General features: G+C 35.2%; 1 protein-coding gene across 1 annotated transcript in view; it reads right to left on the bottom strand.

The window, feature by feature from the left end:
- TEX9 (testis expressed 9) overlaps window positions 1–19,434 on the bottom strand; it is a 72,710-nt gene that overhangs the window by 39,448 nt on the left and 13,828 nt on the right. Inside the window, exons 5-7 of the mRNA XM_016428574.2 lie at window positions 15,108–15,156; window positions 14,040–14,125; window positions 7,921–8,099 (exon numbers count right to left, since the gene is read on the bottom strand). Of these exons, the coding sequence (XP_016284060.2) occupies window positions 7,921–8,099; window positions 14,040–14,125; window positions 15,108–15,156 (314 nt within the window). The remainder of the gene's footprint in view (window positions 1–7,920; window positions 8,100–14,039; window positions 14,126–15,107; window positions 15,157–19,434) is intronic.

The following is a 19,434-nucleotide window of genomic DNA, read 5'->3' on the forward strand; positions in this document are numbered from 1 at the left end:
TTTCTGTGTGATACTTCTGGTGCCCTCTGATAACACAAATCCAAAATATTGTACTCAAGGCAAAACCCACTGTAATTTTGTCTTGGAGATTTTATGCCCACACTTATATAATTCTAACAAAAGAATCTTGCTATCTCTGAGACACACTTTAGCATTTGGAGATGCAAGGAGATGCAAGGAGAATATCATCCAAAAAATGCACCAATTTTCTTTCTTTGAATGTTAGAGTTTTAGATCTCTATTTAAAATTTGTGAAAATTGGCTGGGTGAGTTTGTATACCTTTGGGGCAAACCAAGTCCAGGTCCACTGGGTTTTTTTCCTAGGCAAAAACAAAGATCTTTTGAGAATCCTCATGAATTGGAATTGAGAAAAAAGCTGGGCATAAATCTACCACAGTGAAATATCTTGCCTGGCTTGGAATGGAAGAAATTATAGCAACTAGACTTGGTACAATAGGGTGTATATTACATAATAATTTATAGCTCTTAAATCCTGTATGAATCAATATACCACTTTGCCATTTTAATCTAACTTTGGCTTTTTGATGGGAAGACTAAGGGTATTAAATTCTGAGAAGCAAGGTATTATGATCCCTTGTTGGATTAGGGATTCAATAATTGGTCTTATATTCTCAGTTGCTTCTTTACTCAAAGGCTATTGAGGTATACAAGGAACTGGTCCTTCCTTAGTCCTCACCCTTACTGAAGTAGCTGATTTCAATAGACCTACATCTGTGGAAAACTTTGACCAAAGGTCTTCAGGGATATCCTTAGGTATTGAATCTAAGTCATACTCTGTACTGACTGAGTCTAAGAACAGCAATGGAAAAGCTTTCACAGATTCTTCTGGGAGATGTAATGAAATATCACCAGCATCAGTATATTGGATTACTGCTCTTAGTTTACATAATCAATCTCTATAGAAAAGATTCATTTGACAATCTGGCATACAAAGAAATGCATGTTCCACAGATAAGGGACCTAAAGTAATCATTTTTGGTTGTAATTTAGCTACTCTCTCTGATTTTCCAGTAGCTCCTATTACTTCCATTGTACCAACAGTTCTATAATTCTTAGGAAGACTTTGCAAAACTGATTTACTGGCTCCAGTATCAACCAGAAGATCATAAATCTGGTCTCCTATAGTGACAGACACATATGGCTCTATACTATTTGGTGGTTGGAATGTTTCCAACACTGCTACAAACAAGTAATATCAGTACAAAGCTCAGTCATTTCCTGTCCATCCAAATTTACATCTGCTTGAATTGCATGATATTCCTAGGATTTAATATCTTTAACACCATCATCAGCTTTTTCACTACTCTCATTGGTATTTATAATCTCTACCTTTGTATCATTGCTTTCATTTACAATCATATTATTATTATCCAATTTACAATGTTAACTATTTTCCATTATTACACAATCATTAGAATTTTCCATTAATTTTCCATTACATTTTTTACTTACAATTATTAACACTAATTATATTATCCTTTGATTCAATCACATCATTTACAACTTCATTAACCTTATCACCATTATAATCACTTTCATATAGTCTCAATCCATTTTCCCTTGATTCAAATATGGAAGAACTCTGGGTATACCTTCATCATGAGCATACCCCTTTGTTTTGATCACTCTTAACTACTTGACTGGGCCTTGCTCCAGATTTAACCCACTCCTGCATGGTGTTCAAATCACCATGACAACAAGCATTTTGGCATGTGTTAACATTATTTCTCCTTTGGTAATTATTCCAATTATTATTTTTATTATTCCAATTATTGTTATAATTGTTTTGTCTATTGAATCCTCCACTTCTATTCAATTGCCTTGAAAATTGACCTCTGAACCTACATTCCTTAATAAAATGCCCAATACAATTGCACAAAAAACACCTTTGGGGACCAGATCTCCTTTCCCTAGGCTTATACTGGTTGCTAGTTTGCATGGATCTTAGAGCTGCCACAGCCTTCACTTATTTTATTTCAGTGTCCCTGGCTTTGTTCTTTGCTTCCCTCAGTTTCCTTTTAAAATCTTCTATCACAATATCCCTTTCCTCATATTTGTCCTCATTATCACAACACAGATATGTTGCCTTCCTTAAGTCCTCTAATCCCACTTCCTCCCAATCTGGGCAGTTATTTTTGAAAAATAATTTTATTTGGGGGGTTGCATTCCTTACAAAAATCCTTTTTATGTGTGCAATTGTTCCTTCTTCTAACACATCCATGCTTAAATATGTTTCTGCAGCCTCTGTAATACGTTCCAGGAAGTTTGTAGGGGTTTCATTTGTTTTTTGCTCAATACCCTCAAATTTAGACCATAAATTAGGCCTTTTTGTGTATCTTTTCCTTACATCCATTATTGACTGTATGGTCTCTTTCATCAGTTCATATTCAGATTTATTATTCATATTCACATCCTGGAAATTTTATGGCCATTGAGTCAATAATGGGTCATTTCTTGTCTCATCAATGAATTTATTTCTTTCTCTTTTTGTCAACAGTTCCTTCATCAATAATAAAAATCACCATAATATGGGTCAAAAATGTCTCTAGCTCTTTGAAATTCTCTAACTACCTTGTTTTGTTCTTCTACAAATGATGGAATTCTGTGTTTTATCGATTCTAAATTCTCTGGTGTAAACAATTTGTGTGTTTTTACTTTAAATATTTCATCTTGGGATACCACAGGGATCTCCCTTAGAGGAAACAAGGACACTTTGTTTTTAATGTACTCTGCCTCTTCCTTTTGTAATCTAGTTAAATTTTCACTATTGACATCATTATTCTTCAAATCATTTCCAAAATCATTTTAACATTCTTTCTTTCATGCATGACTCCATTTCATCTAACATTTCCTTTATAAGTATAATCATTTGTTTTAACTCTGAGTCTTTAGTAATCCACAATATAATAGCTTTAAATCCATTACTACTAATAAACACAACTCTACATTTGTATACCACAAATAAGCATATACACATTAAAGGCATATAAGACAATATAGTTTGCATAGTCAGACATATAAAGGGTTTCATTCATTGATACCCCAACATAGCATAACATCCTTTAGGAAACAACTTAAAATTTATCTAAGGGATGTACAAAACACAATCTCAGAAGAAATAAAATGAATTATTTATCATGTCCCCTGACATGTTTAAATTAAACATTAAACCAATTTATGATACAGGATCTGCTATATTACACTCCATTTTGATTTGTATTAGTTAACATACAATAACACAACAACAACAAAAAATCAACAAAAATTTCAACAAAAAAAATCCAAGTTGGCTGTCTAGCACATGTGCAGTATGCTTTAATTATTTAAATACCCCTCAGAGTTCTGTCAGAGTCCCAGAATTCCATTGCCACCCCCCTGGAAGGTACCAAATGTTGAGAGTTCCAATGGATTCTTCCAGCTAACCTTCTAAGTGTCTGTTTGGTTTCTAACTGATTTTCCTATCTAAAGTTAAAATTTTTCTAAGTTTTTATCTACTTGGCTCAGCCAACTGAAATAGGGGGATTTGGGGGAAGGGAAGGTTTTAAGGAAAAGGTTCCACAGTTATATAAACAATTTTATTAATTAAAAAGATTGGGAATGATAAGGGATGAGGGACCAACTTACCCACCCAAATATTTAACTCACTAAGGTTTCTAATCTAAGCTTAACCTAACTAACTAAAGGGTAAATAAAAGATAAAGTCCAAAAGGGGCCCAGATTCTCACAAACTCCAGAGTCCTTGGTAGGGTCAGACTGTAGAATCCAGATGTAGGGTCCTTACAAGATCCAGGAAGGGAGGAAGTTCACACTCAAATCACATCTGTTCACCAATAATCCAAGTCAGGCAGCTTCAAAGATGATTTCTTCAGGGTGTAGCAAAGGAAGGTAGAAGTTGCAAGAATGATTGGCAGGTTTTAAGACTTAAAATCTTTTATGAGCTGGTTGGGTCCGAGTTCCAATGGGGCAGTTTTCCAACTTATTGAGTTTGGTGCTGAAGGTGAAGAAGGAAGGTGTGTAGCTGAGACTCCCTGAACAAACCACCTATCAAGCAAATGGACTTTGAGGATGAACTGGCTGAGGTTAAGAGGAAAATCTTTAGTCTTCCTGCTGGACAGATAGACTGAGGAAAAGACCTCTATCTTGCTGGAACCATCTGAGGACACCACAACTTGGATTCCTGATATCTGACCAACCATTGACTCTGTGTGTGTGAGATTCTGGGTTTACTGTGGGATTTATTCTTAATAGTCTTTAGTTAAGATAGTTAGACTTTATAAGCTTAGATAATTAGAGTGGGTAAAAAGTCAAATGCTATCCTTCCCCTTATTCCTTTCCCAACATCTCCTTCTCTATTAATAAACTCAAGTTATTTAAATGTGATTTTCCCCTTGTGTATAAACCCTTTCCCCTTTCCTAAAATTCCCGTAACAAGGGAGACTCTCAAACACATAGTCTCTGTGTATGAATCCTAGCTTCAGAGAGACAGTTGTTAGCTGCCCAACTGTTTTAGAATCCTGACCCAGTCATCTCTGCAGAATCTTGGCTTGAGGGCTGTCAATCAGCTTTGCAAATTCCCTAGCTACAAAAGGTAACAAAATAAAAAACCCACATGCCTATGGCTAATCTCTCTATTCAAAAAGCCCGCTTACCACCACAGTCGCAACCCAGGAAGCAAAGAGACTGAGAGCAGCAACCCCACTGAATTTATCCCTCTGTCTACAAGAAGTACATAATGACAGGAAGTTAGTGGGCTCCTGGGAAATGCAGTTTTTAGGGTTACAGATTTCCAATTACACAAAATATAGACCTTAGGGATATTACTGGATCAAAGGGTTTGTAAATTGCCCTTCACAATGGTTGAATCAGTTCACAACTTCACTAACAATGTATCCTGGTCCCAATTCTGCTACCTGTCCAACATGTATTATTTTCCTTTACTGTCATATTGGCCAATCAAACAGGCAATTCTCTAAGAAAGAAATTCAAGTAATCAATATATCTATATGAAAAAATAAATCCTCCAAATCACTAATAATTAAGAGAAATGCAAATCAAAGTTAACTCTCAGGTCTTACCTCAGACCCATCAGACTGGCAAAGTTGACCAAAAAAAAAATAACAAATGTTAAGAGGAGCAACAGGAAAATAATTGATACATGGTTGGTGAAGCTATAAATTACAATGGCCTTTCTGAAAAGAAAGTTACCAAATTATACATATCTGTTTAATTCTGTGACTCCACCACCAGGTCTATGCCCCCAAAAAGACCAGAGAAAAACTTAAAGGTCTGATATCAACAAAAATTTTGATAATAGCTCTTTTTGTAATGGCAAAGCACTGGGAACTAAGGGAGTACCCATCAATTAGTAAACGGCTAGGCAATTTATAGTATATGAGTGTAATGGAATAGTATTGATGATGAAGAATCCAAAGACCTCAGCTACATGAGCAAGGACTCACCATTTTGACAAAAACTAGTGGAAAACCTGGATAGTAGACTAGCAGAAATTAGGTTTTGGGGGCAGCTAGGTAGCTCAGAGGATTGAGAGCTAGGCCTAAAGATGGGAGGTCCTAGGTTCAAATCTGGCCTCAGACACTTCCCAGCTATGTGACCCTGGGCAAGTCACTTAACCCCCATTGCCTAGCCCTTACCTCCCTTCTGCCTTTGAACCAGTGTTGAGTCTAAGACAGAAAGTAAGGGTTAAAAAAATTAGATTCATGCCAATATCTCAAACTATATGTATGCCAAGATAAGATCCAAATCAATATGTGACCTAGATACCAAAAATCACATCCCAAACAAATTAGAGAAACAATTCTGTAAGAATTGAAGAACTGGTTCCTGAGAAATGTCAGACAAATAAATAATGAAGAGTGAAATTATCTCACCCAGAAGAATATTATACTTAAAAAGACAACATTGTAAAAAATGTTGATTTTCAAAGACTTAAAGAACTCTGATCAGTAAAATTATTGACAATGATTCTAGGGGACTTATGATAAATAATGTTGTGTATCTCCTGTCAAAGAGATGATAAATATGCAGAATGAACACATTTTTGGACATAGCTAGTATGCAGATTTTGTTTTGCATGATTATGTATATTTGTTATAAGAGTTTTCTTTTTCTTTTTTCAGTGGTGGGGAGAGGTATGAGGAAGAAAATATAAATGCTTGATCATTGAAAAAAGTTTAATTTAAAAAATAAAGTGAATACAAAGTGAAATATAAACTCATAATCCCATTTTAATCTGAGATACCTTAAGCAAACACTTCAAATTAGCTCTAAGTAATCAATATTATTTTTACTTTAGTTAAAAGTTAATATTTGTTTTTAATGGCTTACCATGATGATTATAGTATACAAAAAGAAAAAGATGACTTCAGAAGTTTATTCATTCATTTATGTATGTATGTATGTATGTATTTTTAAAGCCCTTACCTTCTGTCTTAGACTCAACACTGGTTCAAAGGCAGAAGAGCAGTTAGGGCTAGGCAATGGGGGTTAAGAGACTTTCTCAGGGTCACACAGCTGGGAAGTGTCTGAGGCCAGATTTGAACCTAGGACCTCCCATCTCTAGGTCTGACTCTCAATCCACTGAGCCATTCAACTCCCCCTTGACTTCAGAAATTTAAATCATTATATTACCCAGTAAAATATGACAATAATCCATATTTAGTTAGTTTATGGAAGACTTAGATAAAGAAACATAGAGTTAACACAAATATAATGAGGGAAAAAATCAGAGAATAAAATTTTTTTGAATGGTTACTTTAGGGGGCAGATAGGTGGCTCAGTGGATAGAGACCTGTGCCTGGAACTGTGAAACCCTGGCCTCAGATACCTCTTAACTGTATGACCCTGGGCAAGTCACTTAACCCTCATTGCCTAGTCTTTACTGCTCTTCTGCCTTGGAATTAATACACAGTATTGATTCTAAGATGGCAGGTAAAGGTTTAAAAAAAAAGACAAAAGATTCTAAAAGAATGCATGTTCTTTGATCCAGCAATATTACTACTAGGTTTATACCCCTAAGAGATAATAAGGAAAAATACTTGTACAAAAATATTGATAGCCACATTCTTTGTGGTAGCAGAAAATTGGAAAGTTGAGGGTTGTTCCTTGATTGGGAAATGGCTGAACAAATTGGCAGTGTTAGAATACTATTGTGCTAGAAGGAATCTGAGGATTTCTATATGAACTGGAAGAACCTCAGTGAATTGCTACAGAGTGAAATGAGCAGAACCAAGAGAACAATACAAACAGAAAGTAAAACATTGTGGAACAATCCAATGTAATGGACTTTGCTATTAGTAGCAATGCAACAAGCCAGGATGGACACTCCTGAAGGACTTATTGAGAGGAAGAACTATGGGAGTAGAAATGCAAAAGCAAAACATATGACATCACTTATCACATGTTTAGATGGGTATGTGATTTGGGGTGTAGGCTTTAAAATATTGTTCTATACCAAAAATTAATAATATGGAAATAGGTATCAAGTATTAACATTTGTACAACCCAGTGGAATTGCTTGTTGGCTCTGGGAATGGGGAGGAAAGAGAGAAGGGAAAGAAAATGAATCATGTAAACATGGAAAAATATTTTAAAATAAAAATTAATTTAAAAAATAAGAATGATTACTTTAGTAATTTACTAGTAATTACTTTAGTATTTTAATCATTTTATTTCACTTTAACTTTTTTATAAGAAGCATCAGTTAAGAAATATTAAATACCTACTAAGTGCCAAGCACTCTATATAACTATAGCTTCCTTTTAAAATATTCAGAATATTGATTTCCTTAGAGATTTATTCAACATGGTAGTCGTGACATGAATACACATGCATGCATAAATCACACTGGAAAAAAAACACAGCACGCTTATGAAAGCTTACCTGTACCAATGCCTTCACTGAGACCATGGAAAACATCCTCATCTATGTCAACAAGTAAATCTCCTTCATCTAATTTTCCTTCAATTCTATGAATTGTGCTTTTAAGTGAAAAGTCTGTGAAGTCCTCTGGGACAGCAACATCAGTGGAAAGTTGCATATTTGCATGTTTCAATTTTACACTAAAATACAAAGCAGAAAATGTTACTATTTTCCTTAATCGCATGATATAAAAGGTAAAAATACTATGAAAATAAAAATTTATAGTAAGAGCTATGCTTATTTCTGGAAAACTTTTATATACAAGTTATATATTGTAACAGAATATCTTAGTAGTAGTTTTGGTCATTATGAATCACAAGACCTTGAACTGATAAGCTAGCTTCTTCTTCCTCTGCTTCTAAACAGGTAAGTAATGAAGCCAGAAGCAGGGAACTTTGAATTCAGACACCAAATTTAGCCACTGATTTCATTTTACTTGGCTCTAAGAAAATTCTATAAGAGTTTACGTTGCCCTGACTATATACAAATACAGATTAAACTCCATTTGTGTGAGCTGCTGTGCTAAAATATCTTCTAGAGAAATGTTGAAGAAATGTGAATGGTATTTAATAATTCATTTAATCTTGAAGGGTTTTCTTTTTCCCTATGAGGTTTTTTTCTCTTCCAATTAAATATCATATGGATTTAGAACCCAAGTGAACTAAAGAACTAAAATCTAAAAAACTAACTTTTACTTGAAAATCTCAGAAAAAGTAGAAAATTTTCAAGGAATAAAAATAGTCATAGGACATGGCCCAAGAGCTAGAAGAGATCTCATTGTTTATCTAATCCAACACTCTCACTTTATAGTAGGGAAAACTAAGGCCAAGAGACTGAGTTGCCCAAGCTCATACAAATAAACAATCATTAGGGGTAGCCTTTGAACCCAAGTCCTCTGACTTCAGGGCATTTGCTCAGTCTACTATACCAAGTTAATCTAGCTAAAATAATTCAACAGCTTTTGAAAGGCAAAAAAATTTCCGGGAATTTATTAATGCTGGATTGTAAAGTAAGTTTGAAAAACTTAAATAATTTTTCATATTCATGCAAAAGCCTTTGGAATTCTAAGAGAAAATAAAGCTTTAGCACAAAAAGGAAAATGACAAGGAACTTGTCAGTTCATAAAGGGCAAAAAAGTATTGAACATTTTGTTTCCTTTTGTTCTCATGAGGAACTGGCAGAAAAGCCATACAAATGTCACCAGCCCTTCTTGGCTTCTTTAACTCTTGCTAGGCGAAGTTCGCATAGTGATTTGCACAGGCCATAGGCAGGATGGAAGTTGAATATCATTTTTTCATCTGAGCTAAAAAAAAAAAATTAGACAATTCTCATAAGGGTAGCTGGGGCTGGGGGGAGAGGAGACAATGAAAATGCAGAAGCCTAAGGGCTCCTCTGGTTGGCTACATGGCTCTGAGACTGAGTCCAAAAAAGAAAAATTCAAAGATTTAAGAGGGATACCTAAAAGCTGAAATTCAATAGAGAGTCAGCAGGCATCAGAGACCAAGAAAATAGGAGCTCTTCTGAGACACCAACAGATGGCAGGGAGGGAGAGAGAAAAAAGCAGCCAAGGGTCCTCCTGGTTTGCAGCCAGAGAAAGCTGTTCCCATCCCAGTCCTACCCCCAATACACACACACACACACACACACACACACACACACACACACACACACACACACACACACACAGTCTTGGTGGCTGGGAAACAGGGGCAGGGAAGTTAATGCTCTAACTATATATTTTCATTTCCTACAAGACTGGTGGAAATCCATGGGAAAGCATACATTTTGGCATATTGGGTTTGTTTTCCTTGACATTTATTTGCTATGCCACTTCAATATCTTTTGCTTTCAATAAATTTGTCCACTGACCAATACAGTAAAAAAAGGAACCAGTTGGTACTTGTGAGCTTTGTTTTGGAAAGTTTTTTATTCAAAGTGTCCTTTGAACTTGGGATATATTTAATAATAATAACAACAGTTGACATTTATATAAGACCTTAAGGATTCCAACAATTGAGAAGAACCTCTGCTATATATTTAAGAACTTGACCACATAGACCTTCAAAATTACTTAAAACACTTCCTTGCCTTATAAAACAGAAAAGAAATGATAGAAGTTCTCAATAATTATAAATGCTTCTACAATTTACATTACAAAAGGTAGTCATCAGAGATCCTAAGAGTTCAGCTGGAAGGTATGTTAGAAATAACTTTTTAATCCCTGAAAGAATAAAGGTTAAGAAAGGTTGTATATGACCCATCCAAGGTCACAGAGATAGTACAGAATCTAAATCTGAATCCAAGTCTTGTGACTCGGAATCCGATGCATTTCAAATATTTATTCTAATGTATATTGCTAAAATGAACAGGAGATGGGCAATCAAAGCAATTTGCTTACCTCTAATTGGCATTTACTGCAGAACATACTGAGCTCCTTGTCTCTTCCTTCTCTCTCTTTTTTTCTTTGACTAGCTCTATCCATATTTCTCTTTGCTTTCCCCCTTTTCCTTTCTCCTTTGCCCACCAGAGTTCTAAAGCTTAAAGTAAACCATAAATATCTTCCAAATATATTCAACAAAAAATGTAGTAGAGAACTGATACAGATTTTCAAGAATTAGTAAGTTCAGGATAGAAATATGAATATAATAATATACCCTGGGGATAAGCATTTTGAAGCAGTTTATTGATATAACCTGCTAAGTCTAGTTTATTAGGTATGTTTAAAAGTAAGATCAATTCAAGTCACCAAACATACATTAAGTGCCAGCAATGAGCAAGGTCTTGTGTTAAGCCCTGGGGATATGAGGATAAAAGCTGACCTAGTATGTGATTTCAGGGAGACAGAATACAAGGCTTGAACCCTGATTGGATATTGAGGGAGAGGGAAGAGTTTAAGATGAGGCTGAGGTTTAAAACTTAAGAAATCATCAACAAAATTTTGGATTTGGAGTCAGAGGATCTAGATTCTTCTGGTTAATGCCTAAGTCATTAACTTCTCTTGACCTAAATTTTCTAATTTCTAAAGTAGAGTCAACAGGATGAACTGTAAGGTCCCTTTATGATCTTGAGTTATGTCTTGAGTTATGATCCTAAATTTTAGGAGGATAGACTGGCTTGGGGAAGATGATCAGTTAGGCTTTGAATTTGTTGAGCAGCTGGAATCACCATGGGTGGTCATGTAAGAAAAGAAGAAATGGGAGATATTTACACGCAGATTGCATGAAGAAGATGAATCAGTGAAGAAGACTAAGAATAAATGATCAGAGAGGGGAGAACAGAATTGGAAAGAACAGTGAAAGAACCAAGGAAAGCCAGTACACAGGCAGAGGAAGTAACCAATAGTATCAAATGTTATAGAAAATTCAAAATAATTGGAAAAGGATCTTGGGATTTATCAATTTAAAAAGTCATAAGTACTTGACTAGGCTTATCTTTTTTTTAATTTGGGGGAAGAATTGGAAGTAACAGTAGTATTGCCCAAAAAATGAAGAAAAGGGAAATGCAAAAGAAAACACAGAAAAGAAAGACAACTTCAAAAAGTAATATGCTATGTTACATGTTTTTTTTAAAGTAAGCTATATATAGTCATAGTTTCACATGATCTTCTTTTCCTATTCTGCTTTGTATATAGAATGACATAAAGTGACCATGTAGAACAGTTTCTTCAATAATAAGTACTCATCAGTGAGACCGCAAGTGTTTAAAGAGTGGTTAGAAGAATAAAAAGTAGGGCTAACACCTGTAGGATACTCATTCTAATAATTCAGTGGTGAGATCTAGAATATGATCATTTAAGGGGCTGAAAGAATCAAGAAAGGGTGTTTGTTTTAAAATAGACAAGATAGAAGAATGCTTATAGAAATCAGGGAAGGAACCAACAGAGAAGGAGAGAGTAGAAATGAAAGAAAGAGAGGAAATGATCAGTGGAGAAAGTTCCTAGAGGGATTGGATCAAGGGAACAAGGGTTGGCTTCAGAAACAAAAGGAAGAAGGCCTTTTCATCCACTTAGACTACAATACTGCAGAAGTGAATGGGCAAATAGGTTCTGTGGTGCAATGGATGGGACATAAAGAAACTCATGACTGTTGGCCTCTTCTTAGTAAAGTAGAAAGAATATATTATCTTTTGAAGAAAGGAAGCAAGGCTTGGGAGAGAAGAAAAGGTGCTGGATGAGGTGCTACGAGAAGTATATTAGGAAAGAATTAAATTAACAAAAAGGGTAACTATATAGTGATGAAGGTCCAGTTGATTGAGGATAGCATGAATTTATAGTAGATTCAATCATCATTAATTTATGACCTCTTCCAGAAGCACCTGTCAACAAAAACAGATGGCAAAGACAACCCAGAGTGGAGCAGAAGGATAAGAGAAAATGGCAGAAAGGCAAAGGAGCAAGCAATTCAAGTGTGGAAGACCATGCTTTATTGAACTGGCTAGAGAGTATGACCAGAGAAAAGTGAGGCTAGAAAAGGAGTTATGAATAGTATAAAATAAAAAGAGATGGGAGTGACTAGAGGCATCAATCAGGTCAAAGGGTGGATTCAAAAGAAATAAGACAACAGGTGAGATGGAAAGATAGGAGATTATTTTCACAAGGAAATATCAGATTTGAAAATCTTGGAGGTAGAAGAGTTTGGGAAGATGATGAGTTCTAAGGTCTAAGGACCCCATAAAGAGCATTAAGTGTTGGTAACCCATGTCAATATGAAAAAATGCTATAAATGACTAATAATTAGATATGCAACTCAGAGATCCCACCTCATTCTCATCAAATTGGCTAACATGATATAAAAGAATATGAAAAATGCTACAGAGGATGTAGAAAATGCATGGAGCTGTAAATTCAGCTTTATATCAGATCATATTCTCAAATTACTAGAATTATTGCAAGTACTTTTGTTAATCATCTAAAATTGATAAAGTCTATTATAGAGAACAGTTGATTGGGCCAGGAATGAATGAAAAAAATTATTTGGTGACTTATATATGCCAAGCACTGTGCAAAATGGTAGGATCAAGGAACTAATCCCATTTGTAGGTCTGAGAAAACAGTTTATTTCAAATCAGTAAAAACGGGCTATAAAATAATATATACCCTTTTATCCAATAATACCACTAGTAGGTCTGTGTCCCAAAGATTTTTTAAAAGGGGGGAAAGTAACCACTTGTAAAAAATTATTTTTTATATTATTTATAGCAGATATTAATTGTTAATAATAAAATTAATAAAAATAATAAATATTAATTATTTATAGCAGCTCTTTTTGTGGTAGCAGAGAATTGGAAATTGAGGGGATGTCCATCATTTAGAGAATGTGGTACATGATGGAATATGATGGTGATGGAATACTATTGTTCTCTAAGAAATTATGAACAGATGATTTCAGAAGGAGCTACATGAACTGAGGCGGAGTGAAATAAGCAGAACCAGGAAAACATTGTACACAGAAACAGTAATACTGTGGAACAATAAACTTTGATAGAATTAGCTACTTTTAGCAATACAATGATCCAGGACAATTCTGAGGGAACTTATGACAAAGAGTGCTATCCACCGTCAGAGAAAGAACTGTTGGAGTCAAAATGCAGGTCAAAACATAAGATTTTTCACTTTAGTTCATTTGGGTTTTTATTTTGGAATTTGGGTTTTATATCAGTGTGCTCTTAAAAATGAACACTATAAAAATATATTTTGCATGATAATACATGCATAACCAAAATCAAATTGCTTACCAGCTTTTCGAAGGAGAAGGGAAGGAAGGGAAGGAGACAATATGGATCATATAATTTCAGAAAATATGTGAAAAATTATTACATGCATTTGGTATAATAAAATATCTTTAGTAAAAGATGAAGTCATTTTACTTATGAGAACATGACATAATCATTAGTGGGCTGCTGCAAGATATCACTGACTCCAGTGTTTTAAATGTATGAAAATGAGTATTATATACACATAAAATTACATATATGAAATAATAATAGAGGTGGAAAAGTTTAGAAAGCTTATTTATTCACAGTCATAATATTGCTAAGTTTTGTATACTTGAAAATTAAAGAAATACTTTAAAAATATGTACCTTGAAGTTTTTTTCTTTCCTTTATTACCAGATTTAGGCTTGTTCTGAAGATCAGTTATAGAATCAGATTTTTTAATCTTTAGGTTCTAGGGAGAAAAATAAACTAGGAATTAATTCGCATCCAGTCACTTCCAAAATCATACATTTATCACATATGGCTAGTTGTTTACCTGTACAAGAGAGCTACTCTATTTTTTATTTAATAAACACAATAGCAGAAGGGAGATTCTAAGCATAAAAGAATCAGAATTTTCAAGATGAATGTGAATCATCTCACAACTATCTCATCTTAAAGATAAGTAAAAGAAAAGCCAGAAAGGTTAAATGATGCTACACTAACTGCATAACTAGAACTCAGGTCTCATGACTTTCAGTTCAAATGTATATAAGGGATATGAGAGAGCTACTAAGCCTTCCTTATTAATCAACTACTTGCTCATTGGGACAGATCAGTTTCAATTACTGAAGATCTTTCTTTTGTTTAACTTCAAGCCGTAAACTTTTTTCTGGGACTCTTTATGCAGCATAAGGGCCGCAGCTATAAGAGAAAGAAAAAATTTGCCTGTAAAGGAAATCCATTAGGCCCTATGGATACTCCTCCCATAATGACTTTTTTTTATTCCCATGGAAGGCAGCTCTGATTTTTGCCAGTGAATTCAATAGAGAAAAGGAATCTATGTAAAGAAATTAACTTTGGAGGTAACAGTTCCAAAACTATATATTTCTACTCTCAATGATCTGTTGTACATGCTCTCTCTAGGGAGATCACTGAACCTGTGATTTCACTGATATTCACTATAACTCTGATGAGGAACTTCCCTCACCCAAACTTGGTAGATACCTTCTCTACAACTTATTGTCTCAAAGGCCTCTGCCTAGATCACCAAGAGCATTGACTTGCCTAGGGTCAGTTTCTATCATGTGACCACTTCCAAGGTTAGCACTCTCTCCACTATGCCATGCTCTCCATATACCTGAATATTTATAATTATCCAACTGTGAAAATAAGCTTGTGAAAATTCGTTCTATAGGACTTAAGTACATTCAGAGAAAATTTGATTTTATTACCTTACTATTTGAAAGAGAGAAAGCGGGCCCATCAAAAGACAAATGATCTCTAGGAAGCAAAAAAAATATAGATATAGATATATTTAAATTCATTACCAGCTAATATAAGCTGACATTAATATTCAATAGTAACAAGTTGAAAAAGAAAATGTACAACTACTGAATAGGCTTAAAAAATTCAAAATTACCTATATACACTGCCAAAAAAGATAGTGATGCAAAAGAAAAAGAGCACATTATTATATAAATTTACTTAAGTGCTTAGTAAATAGGACCTTATAGTTGGTCAATATTTTTGCCAAATTAAATTTTCAAATTAGATTCAAAAGCCAAATTTCTCTAGAATTTAATCTAAATGGATGATTATAAATGGCCCCACTTTATAAGAATTCAACACAAGAAAATCTAAATGGAATATGTGGGAAGGTGATTATCTGTAATACAAAGAGATTAATTATTTCACAACTTAACCTCTTCTAGTACTACTGCACCCTAAAACGTTTAAAGTTAGTCTATCAATACAACTTCTCAAGAATAAATTTATTGTGAAAATAAAGCTATTTGAAACATCGGTACACAGCATGGCTTAGTGGAAGAAACATCAGTCTTCATCCTCTCCCTCCCTAACTGTGTCTTTGAACAAGGACACACATTTATAATTTAAACTCTCTAGTATCTTCATCTGTAAAATGGGGCAACAAGGCTCCTTTTGTAGAAGCCATCTTGGTCCTTTTCATCTTTATCAGTTTGTCAAATGAGCTGAATAGAAAAGCATTTGAAGCAACAAAGCATTTATTTAAATTAAATTATTAACATTAAAATCTTGGGAAAACTGTTAAGTGAGTGGCTGACTATCCACTCTTGTCTCTCTGAAAACCACTACCTTCTGTATTAGTATCGGAAGAGTGAAAAGGGCTAGACAATCAGGGTTAAGAGACTTTGTCAGGGTTCCACAGCTGGGAAGTGTCTAAGCCCAGAAATTAACCCATTCCCTCCTGACTCCAGGCCTGATGCTCTATTCTCTGTGCTACTTAGCTGCCCCCTGGCTATCCATTAAATTTTTTTTTTCAATTACATATAGAAACAATTTTTGACAATTGTCTGACATTTTGAGATTCAGATTCTTTCTCTCTTCCTCCATTCTTCCCTCACCAAAGTGGTAAATAATCTAATACAGTTTATACCACTGTTACCATGAAATATATATTTTCATATTCTTTATGCCATGAAAGAAGACACATCACACATATGGGAAAAAACTAGTGAAGAAAATAAAATGGAAAATGGAATGTTTTAATTGGCAATCAGACTAACGGTTCTTTCTTTGGTCTTGAATTAGTATTTTTTATCATGTGTGCCTTGGGGTTACCCTGGAACTTTGTATTACTGATAATGGTTTAGTTCTTCACAATTGATCATCATACAATATTTCCCTACTTCATCTATGTTCTTCTGGTTCTGCTCTCTTCACTTTGCATCAGTTCATACAAGTTTCCCCAAGTTTTTCTGAACTCATCTTTTTCAACATTTTTTATGGTGAATAGTATTCCATTACAACTATGTATTATGACTTGTTTAGCCATTCCCCTATTTATGCACATCATCTCAGTTTTCAATTCTTTAATGCTACAAAAAGAGCTGCTATAACTATTTTTGTCGAAGGGGGTCCTTTTCCTCTATCTCTGATCTCATTGGGATGCAGACTCAGTAGTGGTATTGTTGGGTCAATGGAAATGCATAGATATCCACTCTTAAGATGGATAACACATATTCCACTCTTTTCCTCAAGTATAATTGATATCTCGTTAAGGATATGAAAGTTCAATTCAAATAAATTAATATTATTAAACATATACTAAGTACAAGATACTCAACTAGGATCTGAGAATATATAAATGAAAATGAACACATTCTTTATCCTAAAGGAGCTTTTCTTTAGTATTCCAACTATTGAACTATTTAGATACACAAGGATATCTCCCAAAAAAGCTAAGAAATAAGCATATGCAAATATATAAGTAAATAAACATTTAATATTATACATAACATATGTAACTTAAATAGCAAAGAATATATCGTTCAAAAACAACCAAAAAGGATTTATATAGAAAGCAAAAGTAAAAATTGTTTACAGTAAAAGCAAAAGAAAACCATCATTTTCCCAAATAATACAAATGAATGCTATGTATTTTTAAGAAATACCTCTTAATCACAGTCACTTGTCAATTTAAGGTTTAACACTTCCTTGTACACATATTTCAATTTAAAATCAGTTAACATTTGTTTCTCCTATGAACCCAGAACTAGTCTACTGCTGGTGTACTTAAATGAAGGAAGAAGATTGCAGAGTAATCCAATAGCCTCTCTTTTGTTGTTTTCCCATGAAAAGAGTTTGTGATATTGACTCACCAGACCAAGGTTCAGCCAACTATAGCCCATCATTTTGCTCTGCTCCGACTCTTTCCCACCACTCTAGAGAAGGGGCAGCTACAGCAGCAGGTTTAGGCTGACCCAAGACCCAGGCCAGGGCAGTGCCCTCAGTAACCCACCTAGGAGGAGACTGAGCTTTGCAATTCATTGGCTACCCAATAGCGCACCTGTGGCTAATAACCTCCCACATCCTATTTTTTTTCTAACACCGTATTCATTACTGGTTATGTAGTAGTAAACTATCCCCTACCCAAATATCCCATTCTCTCATTCCCATCCTCCTCAAACTAAGTCCAACCATGTTCCCCCTTCAACTCCTCCCATCCCTTCTACCTTCTGTATTCCTGTTCCACAATAAACAAATTTTCCTTCATTCTGAACTTTTTTTCTCTCATATTCCTCTCTATTAGCTTCTACTGTAACCTATTATCCCTTTTGCTTACTGAATGCCCTGGCCATTCTCTCCAGTACTGGTCTTCTCACACACACCCCAACTCCCTCCCCCCACATGCAAACCCCTCCAAAACATTGATCCTATAAGGTGGTCTGGCAATATTCCCTGTTCCTCATTGCCACTTCTAGACTCCTTTTTCCACCAGCCCTCAGGAATCTCTCCTCCTTTGAAGTTTACTCAACCAGGATTTCCCACCTAATGTACATCATGGTAGCTACTATGTACTAGCTCTCAGGTCATTATTCTTCCTTTTTCAAGGACTTTGGCACCTCATCTCATATCCTAACGTTTGCCCCTATGCTAGTGGACTTCAACATTCACAACAATGCTTCCTTAAACTCTATAACCTCTCAACTCCTAAACCCTCCTTAAATCCCACAACATATCCTTTCAGGCTACTTCAAGTACACAAAGATAAGATCACAGGCTGGATCTGACCATTACCCATAAGTGTTCTACTTCCTTAAGTAGGAACACTTTATCTTCCTCTATCCGACCCTAATTGTCTCTCATTACATTACTCGGTGACTCACCCCTCCTAAACCTATTCTTTGCCCTCAATGAGACCTCCTAAATCCCTGCCCCTTAGTGTTTTCTCAGACCATTATCCCTGCTCTGATTCCACTTTCCTCCCCTTCCAAGCAAGACCCTACAGTTATTCATTTCAGCACTTGAATGTCCTCTGCTCTCAAATCCCTCATACTAGGATCCTATGGCACTGGCCTCTTGCCCAAACTCAGCCCTGACTTACCCTCACCACATGGGACTCTGCTGTCCCGATTCATTCCTACTTAATGGAGCTGGATGAAGTCATGGAACAATGTTTAGTGTATATATTATATAATGTGACATTACTAGCTCCAACTGGGCTCTACCACAACAAGGCAGTCCCTTTTATTTCTGCCTAATGGATTCTCAATCTCACTTCACATACAAGTTATTTTAAATCTTTTCTTCCCTCTTCAAGCTTCTTTTCCCTTTCCCCATTCAGATGAGGATCTTGCTTCATAGCCTCTTTTTTTATACTGAAAAAATTGATGTCCTTCAGCTCAAGTTCTCTCTTCACCCATTCTCTTTATCTTGAAACTCCTTGGCATTCTCCTCCACTCTTGTCTCCTTTCCCATTCTCTAAAAATGAGACAGCTCAAGTCCAACCTCTCTCTATATGTCCTTGATCTCACCTCTTCCTGTCTTTTTCCTGCAGCTTGCAACCTTAATCTTCCCTCCCCCCCAAATCTTTAACTTCTCTCTATTTACGGATTTCTCCCCTACTTCCTTCAAACCTGCCCATGTCCTTCATAGTTCAACAAACTTTACTGGACTCTACTATCCCCTCGATCTATGTTCTTGTATCTTTTCTCCCTTTCTCCTAGAAAAAACGATCCATACTTTTGCCTCTATTTACTTCTTTCACTCACTCTTCAACCCTTTGCAATCTGGTTT

The sequence above is a fragment of the Monodelphis domestica genome, chromosome 1, assembly GCF_027887165.1.
Source record: "Monodelphis domestica isolate mMonDom1 chromosome 1, mMonDom1.pri, whole genome shotgun sequence".
Taxonomy (NCBI): domain Eukaryota; kingdom Metazoa; phylum Chordata; class Mammalia; order Didelphimorphia; family Didelphidae; genus Monodelphis; species Monodelphis domestica.